Source organism: Ascaphus truei, chromosome 5 (genome assembly GCF_040206685.1).
Source record: "Ascaphus truei isolate aAscTru1 chromosome 5, aAscTru1.hap1, whole genome shotgun sequence".
In the NCBI taxonomy this organism is placed as follows: domain Eukaryota; kingdom Metazoa; phylum Chordata; class Amphibia; order Anura; family Ascaphidae; genus Ascaphus; species Ascaphus truei.
This window is the reverse complement of record NC_134487.1, coordinates 10298036-10315132: the sequence shown is the minus strand read 5'-3', so window position 1 is coordinate 10315132 and position 17097 is coordinate 10298036. Positions and strand designations below refer to the sequence as shown.

The window sequence follows — 17097 nt, the reverse complement described above, 5'->3', positions numbered from 1 at the left end:
GTGGTTTGCAAGATTAAAAATGCTTTGGCCAAAGCATTAAACTACATGACTCTCACTTAAGAAAAACAGATTAGTATTTAGCTCTATGATTTATCATATTAGATGTAGCATTGATGTTCATCTTTTGTGATTCTATAGGAACACTAAATATTTGTGTAGTTTTAATTCCTATTTCTGCTTATAAACATAATGGTAACACAAATGGTAAAAAAACAAGTACAGTATAGCAAATGTGGTCTATAGGTTTTAAATACATTAACAAAGTACAGGATCAATGGCTCTTATATGCCTTTAATTGTTATATTTCTCCAATTTACATGGCACCAAATACAAGTGCACTGAACCTCTGACTGCAAGAATCAAACAGTTAGAAAGGCAGCTACAAAACGGCAAAATAACCAGAGGAATAAAAAGAAATATATAGGCGTTTGGCTGGTAGTCACCCACCTTCTCTTAAAAACCTGCTAGGGATCCTGAGGCTGGGGCAGGAGTGAGTGAAGAGCCGCCTAACTGGAAACCAGCGTAGCTTCTTCCTAGAGCCTGTTACCACAATTACCAGCAATGAGTCAGACGTACACAACACATGGAATCAGACAGCAACAAGGAACAAGTGCAGCATTACAGAGAGTGGGGCACATTAGGTTTGACGGGGATGGGGTGGTTGCGGGTTTTAATAGACCAAGGTATTCATACACAAGCTTACAAGGCATTACGAGTCTCTTCTTCAGGTGGCCTGTGGCCCTTTTTTGGGAGGAGTTGGGATGAGGGCGGGGTGCAAGGGAGGTGGGTACACCCTACTTGTGTGCTGTGCCCCGTCATGTGAAGTGACAGGGGAAAATAACCTCCAGAGAGCCAGGAAGGGCGGCGACGGGGTTCAATAAGAAAACCAAGAGGAGATGCCAATAGTGCAGGGGTGGCCAGGATACACCAGCTTCCGCACAGGTGGCTCAAACCTCAAAAGGCTCAAAAGTCCTGCGCTGAAGCATGGTTATCCTGAAAACCTGACTTGAGGACTGAAGTTGGCCACCACTGCAATAGAGTCTTTACCTGAAAAGAATGAGGGAAAACCAGTGTAAATAACGGCCATGAAACATTAGCTTATTGGCGGGGTGTCCGATACTATTAGACTCTGGACAGATGTTTACTGGTGCAGCTGTGTGACAAATAACGCACACGACTTCAACAAATACCACAGCACAGGTTGTACACGGGGAAAATCAGGTCAGGTTAAGGATATCCAAGCTTCAGCACAGGTGGCTCAATCAAAGACTGAGCCTTCAGTGCTGAAGCAGGGATATCCTGAAAACCCGACCGGTTTGGAGGGGTGTGGGGGGGGATAGGGGGGCCTGAGGACTTTAGTTGAGCACCACTGATCTAGCCAGATAAGCCATGATAGATCCCTTACTATAACTCCTGCTGATTAATGTGGATGTAGAGAAACCCAGCTACAACAGCAGTACACAATGAATGAAGCCAAGACAATAATGCAGCGTGGCAGCTCTGTGCTGTGCTCACTGTAATCTGCGTGTGCTCGTCTCTGTGCTGTGCTCTGTACAGACAGTGATACAGAATTCATATTTGATGATAGCCAAACTCCCGTGGGAGGCTGGCTTCCCCTAACATTCCCATGCCTTGCACACTAGATATTTAATAATACAGTCACACACACTTTAATTTAAAGCAGATGGTACAGAGGCAATGAAATCCTTACTGCATCAAAGAGGAAATCTCTCCCGACACACATGGTTCTTGCTAGAGGCGTGACGAAAATTACTTCCGTGACCCTTTTTTAAATCACATAGATTCATTAGTGTTCATGCTTATGAAACTCCATATCTGGATCAAACATGTTTAACACATGCTTCTGTATGATCTAAAGTACACAGTGTATTCACCGTCTCAAGGTCATCACATACAGTAAGCAGCAACAGTATTTAACTGTCAGGAATAAACAGCTCAATGTTCCCAAAATGTCATTCTTAAATTGTCCAAAGCGCCCTGGAGTTGTATAAACATGCATGTAATTAGCACAAGAGATGGACCACAGCACACATGGTTTATTCCGGTAACAACAAAAAACAACTGTCCAATACGAAAGAGAGGATGCCTACATCTTTGTTAGGAAGTATATAAAATGCCCCACTTTAACCGTTCTCTTTGGGGGTATCAGCATAAACCGCTCCCTTTGGGGGCATCAGTCTCTAAGAAACAGCCGCATTGTGCATCGTAAATCTCTTTAGTTTCAAAAGGCTCCATTTTCAAAGCCGTCACTTGTCGGTGCAGAACTTTATTTTCCATTTTTAAATATATTTGTGCAATACGGTTCTGATCCAGCCATGTGAATCCTCCATTCTGGGTGCAGCCTGGCAACAAAACCCCTTTGCCAAGATTGTTTAGGGATAGTGTAGGGCTCAAGGTCATAAGCTTTAGTTTCACACGGTGTAATGAGCAGGCACAGGTAATGAAACAATTAGGGCATGGCTTCTCCAGTCCGCAAGGCCCCCCAAACAGGTCATGTTGTAAGGATATTCCAGCTTCAGCACAGGTGGCTCAATCAGTGTCTCACTCAAAGACTGCACCACCTGTGCTGAAGCTGAAATAGCGCTAAAACCTGACCTGTTTGGGGGGAGGGAATCTCGAGAAGCCCTGAATTAGGGTAATAGATTTAATTTTCCTAGAAATCCAGCTTTCTATATTTATATAAAAAAATGACATGTTGGAGGACAGATTATCCCAGTTACCCAAATATGTTCATGGGAGGGAGGCTTATCTGGGGAGGGGGGTGTTACTGAAAGGATCCTACATTCAGGTCATAAGAATGCCCTTTGTCAAGGGAAAGTGGCAAACGACTGACAGGTCACAGCCTTACAGGCACATCAGGAGGTCTGGACTCTCTCAAAGATCAAACAGGAATGGAGTTTAAGACTGACACAAATTAGATCAACAATGAACAGCAACAGCAGGGGGGGGGGGTGTTTCTGGTGCCAGATGTAAGCTCAAATGCTTTCTTTTATTGGAACATTGCAGAAACACACTTCTGGAGGGGAGGGGGGTGGGGGGGGGTGTCAGGGTGGTTGTACCTTTGGATTACCTCCCAGAAAGAAGGGGGTGGTGTGTGTGTGTGTGTGTGTGTGTGTGTGTGTGTGTGTGTGTGTGTGTGTGTGTGTGTGTGTGTGTGTGTGTGTGTGTGTGTGTGTGTGTGTGTCAAACGATAGCATATTACAGATTACATTCTGCATCACCTCCACCCCCTGTACCCACACCGCCACCCAACTACCCCATGCACCTCCGCCGCCTCATGTGTGTGCGTTTGCGGTTTATTGTTGATCCAGTGTTGTATAACAGCGTGCTTGCAGCATACCACGGAGAACCAGCACCAGAAGTAGAAGACACACACACCGCAAATGATCTGTTCACCTGGGGGTATGTGGCTCTCTGGTCTTTTGTAAAAGACCGAAACGGTTACTGTATTAAATCTAGTATTATTATTTACAGTCTCCCAGCTATAATTGAGCCCGTGCACCTGGGAAAGGAGTCCTTGTTTACAGACATGTTTTACGTCCCGTTTTATAAAATGAGGGGGGGGGGAAAACACACTTAATTTTTTTTTATTTCAACACAAATTGTGCATTTATTTGGGGGGGGAAGAGAGATGGGGGGGAAATGTGCTCCCTTTTGGGGTTGTTGGGGTATGTGCTCATTTATAATGCCCCGCAAGGAGGGGAGCAAGACACCTGGGCAGTTAACCCCTTTCACACCCTCACTAAGGCTTAGTCCCCACTTCGCCCGTGCGGAGGCGCGCTGAGGCTCAGGGAAAGCGGTGCTTTCCCTGGCCTTAGAGCGTGCACCGTCTGTGGGCAGGCCGGTGACGTCACGGAGCTGGTTCGACCTCATTGGGCGAACCGCTCACGTGACCGGCCCTGCGCTCAGACGAGCTCTGAAACTTAACATTTGTTAAGACACACGCTTCCGCAGGCGTGCGCGAGCCCCTGCTAAAGCCGCTCTCATTGCGGCTGCAGGGACTCAGTGCCGAGCAGCAGCGCGCCTCAGCACGGGTCAGCACCTAAGCGCTGACCATGCCCGAGGCCTAAGGGGTGGGGAGGGTACAGTGCATGACACCTTACTCTACCTGCAGAGAGTCTGAAAGGCCCATCACATGCTGGTTATTGCCTGTATGGCCAGCTGCATCCAGGAGTAATACAATAAGACAAGTTAGCATGGAAGGACAGCAGAACGATGAGCAGTTCAATCCGGTGCATAAAAAAGGAGCATCATACAAATGGTACAATGGCTGAAACTAACCACGGAGTACACCGAATCAGCCGCTAAGACAGAACCACACCATGAATAACGGGGGCGGGTCACGGGAATGCCATTGCTGTACTAGTGATGGGACCTCGGAGACAGAAGACCCATGGCAGTCTGGGCATTCCAGCAGTACAATGGTTATGGGTTTAAGCCCAGTAAGGGAGATACATTTGAGGCTGGTTTTGGAAGACTTTGCAAATATGATGAAATGGAGTAGTGGGAGTTGTTACATATTCTGCTCGGTGATGGGGTGTGTTTTTTCATAGCCAATTGCCTTCACTATCCGTTGCCCAACAACAAGGCTCTCCCATCGTGGACAGAATCCAAAAGGATTCTTGTGCGTCAGACAGCAAGATACGTCGCTTAAAGCTGCAGTTCAGTCTTTTTTTTTTTTTACATTTATTTTTTTACTTCAATAGTTTTATGTGTGCAATCTCTAATTACCTAAAGAACAGTATAGCTGCAGCTCAATTCGTTTTCCATGTATTGATAGGTCGAAATTTGGTGACATATTAAAAGCTGGCATTTGTTTATAATCTGCTTGACTGGCAGTGGAAGCTCATGAATATTCATGAGCACTCCTGCACTGACGTGCTAGAGGGAGGGCAGGGCTGACAAAGGGGTGTGACAGGGCTTGTGACAGGACATGAAGGGGCAGTGCCTTAGCAAATGGCTGTTAAAATAGAATACTAGAAAATTGGTCTTTCAAAGTTGTTTTTTTTAAAACAGAAAATGCTAAAAGTATTTTTTCTTACTACAGAACTGATTTATTAAAAAAAAAAAAACATGCAGGATATTGACTGAACTGCAGCTTTAACATGTGCTGCCAAAGGGTCAATAGCAACCTCCTGGTGTGCAAACAGCTGAGGAATTATTGACACAAACCTAGGAAACAAAATACAACACAAGACTGCATTGTCCTATAGTGTATGGATACGTGAATGAGTACAACCCACATTACACTCTCAGCTTCATTAAGCATACCATTTATTGTATTGGTTTCCCAGGTCACCACGTCTCACAGCAACGCACAGGTTTCGGAAATGGTGGAGGGTCATGGGGGTGTTACAGGGCCCACTGATTGAGAATCCACATGCCAGCCTATAAAAAGGCTAGAGCATACTTACTGGAGATGACCACCTGTCCACCCCTGCTCTGTAGCTAGGTTTTCTATTACCTACTTGGAATATATCCAGTTTTAGGATGTATTGCTCAAATTAGGCAGTAAAAATAGCTCTCCCAGCCAGAGCCGTACAAAATGATAGTAGTCAAGGGCCATGTAGTCAAAGCCACAATAAATACTGCCAAGTATAGGAACAGTGTCTGCTTGCCAAATTCTGCTTTCCTTCTGTTAGAAAAAGCACACATGAAGGATTCCCAGAGGAAGGAGCTCCATCCCTGAGTGCAATTACCTCCCTACATAAAAAGATGCAACATGGTGCCACGTCTTAAACCTCAAAGTGCAGGTAATCCAAAATACTGACAAATAAGATGCATGGATGAGTTCCCAACTTTGTGAAATGGAATTGTCTTGTCTGCCATTCCTAGCTCATGTTTAAACACATGTGGATACAAGCGCGGTGTGTAGTCATAGGAAATATTGTCACGTTAAATATTCCGACAAGACATGGGACATTGGGGGATGTGTTATAATTTGCAACTTTCAGAAAATAACATCCAAAAAGTAAATGAGTATTTCTGGAAAACCAGTTTCTATACTCCATGATAAAGAGGTCGAAACCATTTTGCAGACAAAGGGGCATTTCATTATATCGCATTGAATCCCACAGCCAGGTGGCAATGGGTTAAATCTCACTTCATTGTACCCACCAGGAAGTGGAAAAGCTCACAGGAGACCATTTATAAAGGTGCCCTGCTCCTCGGGGCACCTCAGGACGTGGCAGCAGAATGGGTATAAAGAATTTAATCGCACAAGAACATGGCTGCGATCCCAGCCACCCTCAGTCACCGAAACCAGAGGATCAAAGTTATCTGAGCCACACACAGCCCAATGTTTCCTGGCCTCCTCATGTATCGGGGGTGCGGATGGGGGGGAGGGGAGGGGGAGAAAAAAAAGGGCACTTTGGAATACGTTCCCTTTCTTACCCAACACAGGAACATGTAAATCAAGTAAATAAAAAAAATTTTTAAAAATAGGGATGGTTGAGTCTTCGATTTTATGATATTCTATATATTGAAGCGTTATCTAGATGTCTTCTGCAAGGTCCCATTTTTTCCCTCCTTGCAGTATATGCTACGCAGAGCTGGGCATATTGTTTAAATAAGCAGTGACCTGCCCTGAAGACCTACCAATCTAATGTCTAAAGTCCAATGGGGGTTAAATGACAGGGCTGAACCAGGCTCGCTCTCACCTCAATGTCAGTACGTTCCCCACAAAGCCACCACCTATCCTTTTGCTCACCTTCACAGGACAAAAATTGTGCAGGTTAAAAAAAATGTACAAGTACAAATATTGATAAAGAGAGGATTTAATTACTCGAAGAAAAAAAAAAAGTATAATAAAGCGTTATTCACGTCGCTTAAAACATAGACACGGCAAAATGGCCCATCCAATCTCCTGATGTTACCCTCAAGGAGGAACAGGGCTGTCAGAACCACTCTAAACTAAAAAAATAATTTGGCAACTATTATTGGTTCTAGATTGGATCCACCCAAAAGTTCCAGAACGATACCTTCCCTTCCTCGGAATACCCATGCAATACACAGTTATAGTACGACGACACAGGAGAGGCGTTGGAAGGGTACGTATGACCAGGATAGATCAAGCACGATAAGTCATTTTGCTCTTTGCTCTTCTCAGACTTCCCACCCTGCTGTGACAAAGAGCAAAACAAACGAGACACAGCCTGGTCACAGCCTTTTAACTCCTCCTTACTCTAGAATCAGGGGTGGCCAACCTCAAGGGCCACCTACAGGTCGGGTTTTCAGGATTTACCCTGCTTAAGCACGGGTTGCTCAGCCTTTGACGACTTGCACTACCTGTGCTGAAGCAGGGATATCCTGAAAACCCGACCTCTGTTGGATTATTTTTGCCCCATTTATTTGAGTTTTTTCCTCCAGCGCAGGGAAGACTATTTCATTATATATTAAAGACGGGGAACTATACTTCACTTTCTGCTCCCTTTAATAATATTCTCTTGTATAGTGCCGAGCGTACACAGAGTTTTGCAGGCACAATGAATCCCTGCACCAAAGAGCTTACAATCTAATTTATGTTTTGGGTACAGGGAGATAAAGTGACTTGCCCAAGCTGACCAGGAGTTCAACCAAGTTCACATACTTCATAAAAAAGGTAGTGCTCTCACCAAGCTATACTCTGGGAAGCACAGACTGGGTGCAAACACTAATGCACACGCACAGGTAAACTAAACAAAGTGCCAACAAACAGACACAAACAAACAGACACCCTACAGGACAAGCTCTGGTACAAGGGTCAGTGAACGGGTGAAGTGACACAAACATCTTTCTTCTAGGTGCCAAATTAAACAAAAAAGGGGACTCCAAGCACAAAATAAGCTGGAAACCTGTTATTGCAGGAAGTTTGCCATTCTGTGTAACTTTTACTCTTTCATCCCTCTGTCCACCTTGTTTCTTTAACATGATCTCCCAACAACTCTAGCCTTCCCAGCACCCAGACCAGGGGTGCGCAAACTTTTGTTGCTGCGCCCCCTGCCTTGTCTCCCCTGGTGCACCTAGCCTCAAATAGGTGCAGGGTGCCTGCTTCGGAGAGCTTACCCAGACCGGGAAATCCCTCCTGCCTTCCTGGTCCTCTTTTCGGCTAAAAAGCTTAGCCGCGACGTTCTATTTTCAGAACTTGGACTTAGCGTCTGACTTAGGCTAAGGCTTCGCTCCCTCAGTCAGCGTGCCCGCATTGCAGACAGGCGGGGCGCTGACAGACACAGACCGCGATATGCGGTCTGCAGGGAGCCGGAGCGGGAGGGGGGCGGGAGTGGGGCGGCGGCGGGCGGCAGTGGGAGGGATCTGATCGTGGTGCCGTGTACACACACACACACACACACACACACACACACACACACACACACACTTTAACCCGCAGCTCCTTCCCTGCTCCCCGCCCAAGGCGCCTCCCATCTAGCTCCTTCCCTCCCCTCCTCCCCATTGGCTGACTCGCGTACCACATGACGCGTCAGCGCCGAAAATCACTAGATTCTTGCAGCATCGGCCGGCTGACGCGTCACAGGATGTAGTCAGCCCTGCCGGAAGGAGGCAGCGGGGGCAGGGACCATTCGGGCAAGGTTCTGGTGGTTCGCGGCCGCACGCCCCGCCGGCCGCAGCAGGTTCGCAGCGTCCCCGCTGGTGCTTGCCGCGGTTACTTACATATATCTCATGCGGTGCTCACTCGTGCGCGGGCACACACTCACTGGCGCGCAGTGCTTATGTAAACAAAAAAATTATACTTTCCAGCGCACTCAATGCCCCCCCCAGCGCGTGTACATGCAGGACACCCGGAGCTCATGTTTGGAGAGCTCTCCAAGCATGAGCGCGCTCAGCGCCAGCGGGGATTCAGCCTGAGTCTCTGCAGGTCAGACTTTCCTAACCTCAGAACTGAAGCCGATTGCTCTGCTATTCGTGACAGCAACTTTGAAAAGCCGCCCGCGCTTCATCAACAAGTCACAAGATGGTCTGGTTCTCTGCCTCGGCCGTCTCCTAACCTCCGCTGTCCTATGTTCAGCATGGAAGTAGGAGGAGCGACCAATCAGAGAGTGGGAATTCCCTCCCACTGGCCAATAGAAATGGGGGCTCAACTCTTGGCTGACGTTAGAGGAGGCGGCATGCCAAGCCGGCTCAGCTAGAAATATGAATTAGCCAATGGGAAACGCGCCTACGAGCTGCATCTTCCCCCAGCCAACCCATTGCCACCCGCTAGGCAGGCTCCACCAGGTCTGGCAGTCTCAAAAAGGTGTCCCCACAGGGTGCCTTTGTACTCCGGACAGTTTGGTCACCTCTGGACATCCTCTCTCCTTTGAACTCCAATGTCTATCTAGACATCCCGGCGCCTATGTGGATGTCCGGGCTGGCTGAATAGACATTTATACAAAAATGCACACAACACTGCAAAACATACTTCAATAAAGAATATGCCTTGGGGGACCTTATACCTGTGAGGGAAATGGGTCTGGGATACTTCGGCTCGAAAACCAGGATTCTGGGGGACACTGTGTAGCCCCAGTGTTATTCCCCCCGCGTACCCGCAACTCAAGCTTGCACGTCGGGGAGAATTACAGGACTACCAGTAACTTTGTCCCCCCGAACTCCTACAAAACAAGATACATGTATTTCGACCCAAATATCCCACCTAAAACTTACACTCCTGAAGTTTCATGTGTCTGGGACAAGGGGAACAGGTAAAGTCAAAAAACAGGGCATGCTTTTACATTGTATGGTACATTACATTGTCCCTGGCTTATGGTGCTACTTAGCTACCAGGGAGACACTTTTCAGGGGTAACCAGTCGGGCTTCACCTTTATTATGAAGGACTGGCTACCCCCTGACACAACGTTCACCTCAGACAGGAGAGGGCCACCTTTGCCGTCACTCTGGTGTTATTTCTAAGACGGTCTCCCCCATTGTGCTTCACCCTCGCTGCTCCTGCCCACTAAGCCAGAGTTAGCATCTCTCCCACCTATGATGTGGGTGTCTGGTTCTGCACTTCACCTCAGGGTCTCTTAGAAATAAGACCTGCAGCCTTTGGCAGCCCCACAGTTTGCCGACTTCCTGATGTTACCGCTGACCTGATACTGCACCATCCCATTTACTTCTTTCCTCAACTCGTTTAATTAACAAGCAGCTCTCAGAAACACACCCACCTCCTCCTGTACCTTATGTTTACACTCACCCTTCCTTCTAGATTGCAAGCTCCCTGGAGCAGGACCCTGCGTACATACTGTACGTTAATATTTGATATTGTGCTGTTACAGTCTTCCAACCCTATTGTACTGCGCTACAGAATATTTTGGCACGTTAGAAATACAGTTTCCTGCTCTTTAGGCAGAAATACCTGCATTATTTAACCAGTGCTGCCTAGTATATATGGGTAAGATACACAGCAAAATGCCATGGCTGCATGTATATTATGTGCTTATGTACACAACTCGTGAGGGCCATTTTTGCATCATGCTTTGCTATGTAAATAAAGCACTAAACCAACGATTTTCTCCCCTCCGCATACACCAATTAGTACAAAGGATTATGTTAAAATGTGTCCACACGACTTCCCCATCACCAGACAGACCCCAGAAATTCCTTAGAAGACGCCGGACCTGCCATGTGGTTTGCCACTATACAGAGAGGCAATACTTCAATGGTTCCCATTTCCCCACTGAATTATACCGGCACCGATTTAGAAATGCTCCAACTTTACCTGGGAACTGATGATAACTCAAAAGAAGGGGGTTTCAATGGCAGTGCAGACAATGCGCACACAAACTATTTTTTTAACCTTTACATAGCCTCTACACTACCTCAGCCCATATGATCTATGAGCATTAAAAGTACCCTATCATTGCTGCAACAGAATATATGTATTTATGTATATTAAAAAAAATATACATCTCTAGTATGTTCTACTTAACATTGCAATAACCTTCAAAATATTATTTCAGTAAAAAGGTTGGTCTTTTTTCTTTTAGCCGTTGTGCGGGTAAAATATCCCCCACTGATGAATGTGTTGCAGAATCACTAGGTGTTTAATGCAATTTCGGGTTCCAAAAAACACCCTGATACTAATCACAGGAGTCCGTCTATGCCAGGGTTTTTCAAACAGGATTCCTAGGAACCCTTGTGTTCCCCAGGCATGCCTAAAAGGGTTCCCTGCAATTTTCAGGTCATTTTAAAATTGTGCCAAATACAGAAGAATTTATAATGCATCTAATCTCAGACACGCTATTAGAGAGGGTTGGGGTTCCTTACAATGCATCTGATCTCAGACGCGCTATTAGAGAGGGTTGGGGTTCCTTACAATGCATCTGATATCAGACGCGCTATTAGAGGGGGTTGGGGTTCCTTACAATGCATCTAATCTCAGACGCGCTATTAGAGAGGGTTGGGGTTCCGCAGAATTACACCTACGGTTCCTTTAAAAAAAAAAAAAAGGGAAGCAGGAGGTTGGAAACCACTGCCCTATGCACTGGTGTTTTTAACCTAGTTTGTGATTGTCACGGAAGACCAGGCAATTTACACTTTTTTAACCGGGATCATTCACTGATCAAAACAAGGTAATGAAATAAATTGAAGTTTATTCGCACAAATTTCACATAATGGAACACAAAATACAGACAAAAAGACACACTTACTGGGGGTCTAGGTTTGAAAACTAGACTTTCCTAAATGCAGGGAACCCTAAATAAGAGTTTTACCCTGACCGGGACTTAGCCCTGAATCTCCTGGTACCCAAACCGGCGTGAAGTTCCACACGACTCCTCCCTTCTCTCCGGAGAACTTGGACTTTCTTCACCGCGAGTTACTCCAAATCTCATGGAACTCAAAATCGGCATCAAATCCCAGCCGCGTCCGCTATGTTCAATTTTGAGAACGTGGACGCAAAAGTCGGGACTTAGAATCTGGCGGGCGGCTTTTCTGGCTGGAAACCAAAGCCGGTTGCTCTGCTACTTGCACAAGAGCAACTTTGAAAAGCCCACCCCCTCTTACTACCGGAGAGCTCAAATCTCATTGGCTCACAGGTTCTTTATAGTATTCTTAGCAGCCAATCATCGCATGGGAACTTTCCCAGCAACCAAATCAGAGCCAAGCCGTTAAGAAAAGCCGGGTCAGCGGGAAATATGAGATAGCCAGGAGACATGCTCAAGCCTAGCACCTCAGTCTCTGGCTATCTCAAGGCCACCCGCTGGGACAGGCTCTTCCAGGTCTGGCAGAGCAAGTGGCATCCTAGATGACTGCCATTGTTCTCCGGACCTGGGTACGCAGCCCTTCCCCGCTAACCAAATGCTTTTCTCACCTCTGTGCATCCTCTGGTTTCTTTGAAATCGATGTCCAGCAGACTTACCGGCGCCTATGGTTAGCCCTGGCAGTCTGTTTAGGCATAGGTTCAGAATGTAACAAGCACATAACATTTAATAAAGCGTGGTTCTAATACATTCCTAAGTCTCTGGGTATGGGGAATAGAATAAGAAAGATTTACTTTTATACCCATCAGCCTTATTCCCCTTACACTATCTTGTGGGACTTAATCTGGACTCAGAGTCCCCCCACAACCTTATATACGGTTGGGGCACCCACAAACCCAATACAGATTTGGGGTCACTTGGGCACTAGCTGGGGTACCCCACTTAACCTAGGGATCCCCTCAGCTACAAGGACACTTGTTCAACCCTACGCCCCATTCACCTTTTCAGGCTATGCTGAAGCAGGGAACCCTAGTGGTGTCGCGCTTTCAAGGGGAGGTATTGCCGGGACAATGTGCCTACATGTATCCGAGAATCAGGCACGAATCCCGGGTACATTTTTAGGGGAACCGACAACTCCGGACCCCAACCTCCTAGGCACATTCTGACAACAATTCCTCCGCAAAAAAACGCCTGTAAAACTCATCCCCCAGCAATCCCTGCTCGCTGGCACGCCCAGAAACTCATCCTCCAGGATTCCCTGCTCGCTGGCACGCCCGGAAACTCATCCCCCAGCAATCCCTGCACGCTGGCACGCCCGGAAACTCATCCCCCAGCAATCCCTGCTCGCTGGCACGCCCGGAAACTCATCCCCCAGCAATCCCTGCTCGCTGGCACGCCCGGAAACTCATCCCCCAGCAATCCCTGCTCGCTGGCACGCCCGGAAACTCATCCCCCAGCAATCCCTGCTCGCTGGCACGCCCGGAAAGGGAAAACACAAAAAATACTTTTATTACGCAAAATACAGTTGAAACATACAGTGTTACTGGGTCCAAGAGCCAACTCTTGAACCCTTATAAACAGATCAGGTGTAACCAAAACGGGCTTAATCTTTGAGAGCCTGGTTACCCTCTCCCGTCACAGTGATACAGCACCAAAGGATTCCAGTATTTCATTCAAATATCTGGCCACCAAAATGACCATAAGGTTAGGATCAAAATACAACTTTTACATATCAACATTGTACTGTCCCAGCTCAAAGTACCCCATTTCCTTGATTCTAAGACGCAATCGATTCTAAGACGCATCCCTATTTCAGCCATGTGAAAATGGGAGAAAGAAAATGTGCGTCTTAGGCTAAGGCCCCCTGCACGCGCCCGCCTTGCACGCTGGCGGCGCGTGCACGGCACTTCACCGCGATCTGAGGCCTAAAGGTGGCCAAGACGGGTCGGCGCGGCCATGACTGAGGGGGGCAGGGCCATCACTGCTGGGAGACATAGGGCTCACTGCGCTTCCAGACCGCTCTGCTCCTTCAGCCCTCCCCATTACAAGCAGTGTTCATCGGAAACCTCGGCAGAGGCTTCTAGTCTGGCGGGGGGGAAGCGGAGCAGCGCTCACTGCCACAGGACGCACCGATCACAGTTCAGTGTAGTTGCTTTCAATGCTTAGGGGAACAGGGCAGGAGCAACCCTCACGCACCACGTGACCTGTCGCCGCTCGGGATCTTAATCCTATTGTAGCCCCTGCTGGCTGACGTGTCAGTGTGTAGTGAGCAAGGAAGCATCGGGACAGTCAGATAGAAGGTAAGAGGCTGGTGGGAGGCGTGCACGCGGCTGCCGACTGCAGCGGGGACCTAGCTTTAGAAATCGATGAAATACGGTAGTAGATGTGCAAATAGATTATACATTTTGATCAAACCTCAGGAGGCGGATACAAAAATAATTCAAAGGTTAAAAAAAATTTAAAAAAAATAAAGTTTAGCAATTTTTGTGGAATTACAATATTACCAGCAACGCTCCTCAATTTGTCAAGGGGGGGGGGGGGCATGGTGGTTGAGGCAGAGCCTTTCCTATGCCCAATATCTTGTTGATGTCACCTTTACAAAATGTTCCAGGTGATTTAAATAAACTTTGAGCCATCTGTCTGTTCTCAATATCTGTTTAACATAAACATCACCAATGGCTGTGTAAACAGAGGGGGAGTCTGCTTGCCAGCCTAAACTTCCATTGCAGGATGAATAAAAAAGTATTATGGAGTACGCGGTGGATACAAATTTAGATATAAACTACATATATAGGAGGGAGCAATGCACTGGGAGGGGTATACTACCTACAAAATGCACCCCGGCTTTAAGCTATGGAACCCCTAAGGCGTTATCAGCTGAATTCTACATTGCAGTGGAGTTTATGACTCACCGCACACTGAATAATTTAGCAGCCTGGAAAATATTGTGTGAGGCTGCGGAGATCATAATAGTACTCAAAAGCATTTAGTTACTATAAAGAGATGACATTTATATAAAATATTTTCAAATAATTCTACTATTAAAAGAAGATTGGCAATCGCCCACATAAGCTGCCAAACACACCACCGCCATTAGTCCACTTTGGTCCTAAGAGGGACTGGACCCTTTAAGCAGCCTGAAAAACACTAATGAATACGACATGTGTTCAGCACACCTGAGTAATGAGATCTCCAATGTATTTACTTCTGCCGATTCGTTAGCATTACGACTAAGCTCTTTGGAGCAAGAATGCCCTTCTAATATTTACTTTCGTGTATGGTTAAAAAAAAAAAAATAGAATGCCTTCCTTACATGGTCACCACTATATATCAAAAATAAATAGAGCTCAAGAAAGCAGAGGTTTCTCATGCCCACGTTGTTATAGGGAAACAGTCCTAATTTACAGATTGGGGGATAAACATTTGCACAAATATCCGTTGTTGTAGGTCCTAAAACATTTAAAAGGGACTAATGTGAGTTTGTCACAGACCAAACAATCATGTACAAAGCTTCATATGCTATAATGTAATCTATCAAGAACCTTAATCATGTTCTAAATGGTATCACAACCTACACAACTAATCTACATTTCTCCAGGGAACACACACTTTGCTCAACTCTCCAGCAGTTTTCTATTTCTGAAAAAATATTTATGCAAAAAACTACATATTTGACGATTTTCTTGAATATATAAATAAATGCCTCCAGGCAGGATCGTTTCCTATTGTCTGATTTTATAGTTGTAGTACATATTGTATTATAATTCCCTGTACTGGATTCTCTCATTTGTAAAGCGCAGCATACATTATTGGCACTACAGCAAATAAATACATAAATAGTAAAAATAGTAGACATGCAAACTAAGTTTATTTCCTCCCCTTTGTCCTGTAACCCAATCCTAAACATTGCAGCATGGAATTACTGCAATACTTTTATTTGCAAAAGCAGCACATTTTATATTTAGCGATATTTCTTGCACTGCTTGTCGGACATTTGAAGTGATAGATATGGTGTTACACGGCGGCGGGCTCGGACTTTGAGAAAGCCAAGAGATGTTGCTAAATGGGATTGTACCATTGAGGGCTTGGTATGGACCAGGATCTGGCAATGAGTTACCACAAATAAAACAAACAATGAACGAGAGAGAACGTCATTTTTCAGAACCAATACAACAAACCAATCAAGGGCACAGAGAGAGAAAAAAGGTTTGATAACCTCACTGGAAACATCCCACATACACCACTATAAACTCTCTCCCACAGGGAGGAGCTGAGCGCAGTTTGTAGAAGCCTGAGGGGAACACACTGAATTTAGCAAAAAGTGCCTAAAATAAGCACGCAACGTTAAGTTCTCACCGAACGCTTCATTTTAATTCCCTGTGATACAATGCAGGTGGAAGGGTAACATGCCAGGTGTTTAACTGCACCTCGCAGTGGATGATGAGAAACACAGCCAACAATCTTTAGGGACAAGGGCTAATGTTACAAGTTTTTAACAGGTCAGCTCTGGGCATTCCCATATGGCCACAATACCATATAGGGACTGCCCATATAACCAAGTCATATCACACAGACGGCAGCCTTTACAGTATCTGCTTTTGTCACTATAACCAGACCGTGCTTCTTACAGTCACCTGTCCTGGTCCCATTGGCCACCATCCTTAAATCCACTGGTGCATTACGTCCCTACAAACCATAACAATTTTGGAGGGGAAGAGACGTGGCATTATATCCTATCTCAGGCCTGTTAAGTCTCACTCATTTTGTGACAATTACGGTCATTTATGTTCCATTCAAGGTTCTTTGCAGCAAGGGTTACCCATTAACCCTTGTCCCACGACTCCATTGCGCGCCTGCACTAGAGACCATGCCTAATGCCTGCAAGCCCCTGTCCCCCATCTCTCTCCTGCTGTCCCTGCATCCACCTGGGGTGTCCCTGCATCCACCTGGGGTGTCCCTGCATCCACCTGGGGTGTCTGCTGACCCGACACCACCATCTCCTACCCACTTGTCAGCCTCTGTGTCCCCGTCACCTTCACCAGCCTCCCTGACCTGCTAATGACCAAGATCTTTGTGTCACTGGTGCCCACAGACAATGCACATGTCCCGTCACCCCTCCACCTATCTCCCCCTCATTAGACACCCTCAGTCTCCATAAAATTCCTGTAAATCTCACCCCCTAACTAATAATTATCCTTAGCACCTCTGGTGTAACCCCATCCCAGTCCCCCCGTAACTGTCCCTAGCCACTCCGGATTCCCCTCCGGACCTCCTAAGTGTTACATATCTCCCCTCCCCGGTGCCTGACCTGCCGGTCCCAGGTGCGGTCTCCCGCTCAGCTTCACGAAGCGCACGAGCGGCTGGTCCTGTGTCTCCGCTCCGGCTCCCCGGCTCTCCGCCGCC

General features: G+C 46.6%; 1 protein-coding gene across 2 annotated transcripts in view; it reads right to left on the bottom strand.

Moving 5' to 3' along the window:
- Positions 1-17097, bottom strand: part of KLHDC10 (kelch domain containing 10) — a 54115-nt gene that overhangs the window by 36959 nt on the left and 59 nt on the right. The window contains exons 1-2 of one of the 2 annotated variants that reach the window (XM_075599340.1): positions 17003-17097; positions 448-540 (exon numbers count right to left, since the gene is read on the bottom strand). The exon at positions 17003-17097 is cut by the window's right edge and continues 56 nt beyond it. In XM_075599340.1, coding sequence (XP_075455455.1) covers positions 448-540; positions 17003-17097 — 188 coding nt within the window. The remainder of the gene's footprint in view (positions 1-447; positions 541-17002) is intronic. The other variant, XM_075599341.1, reaches the window with a different exon arrangement.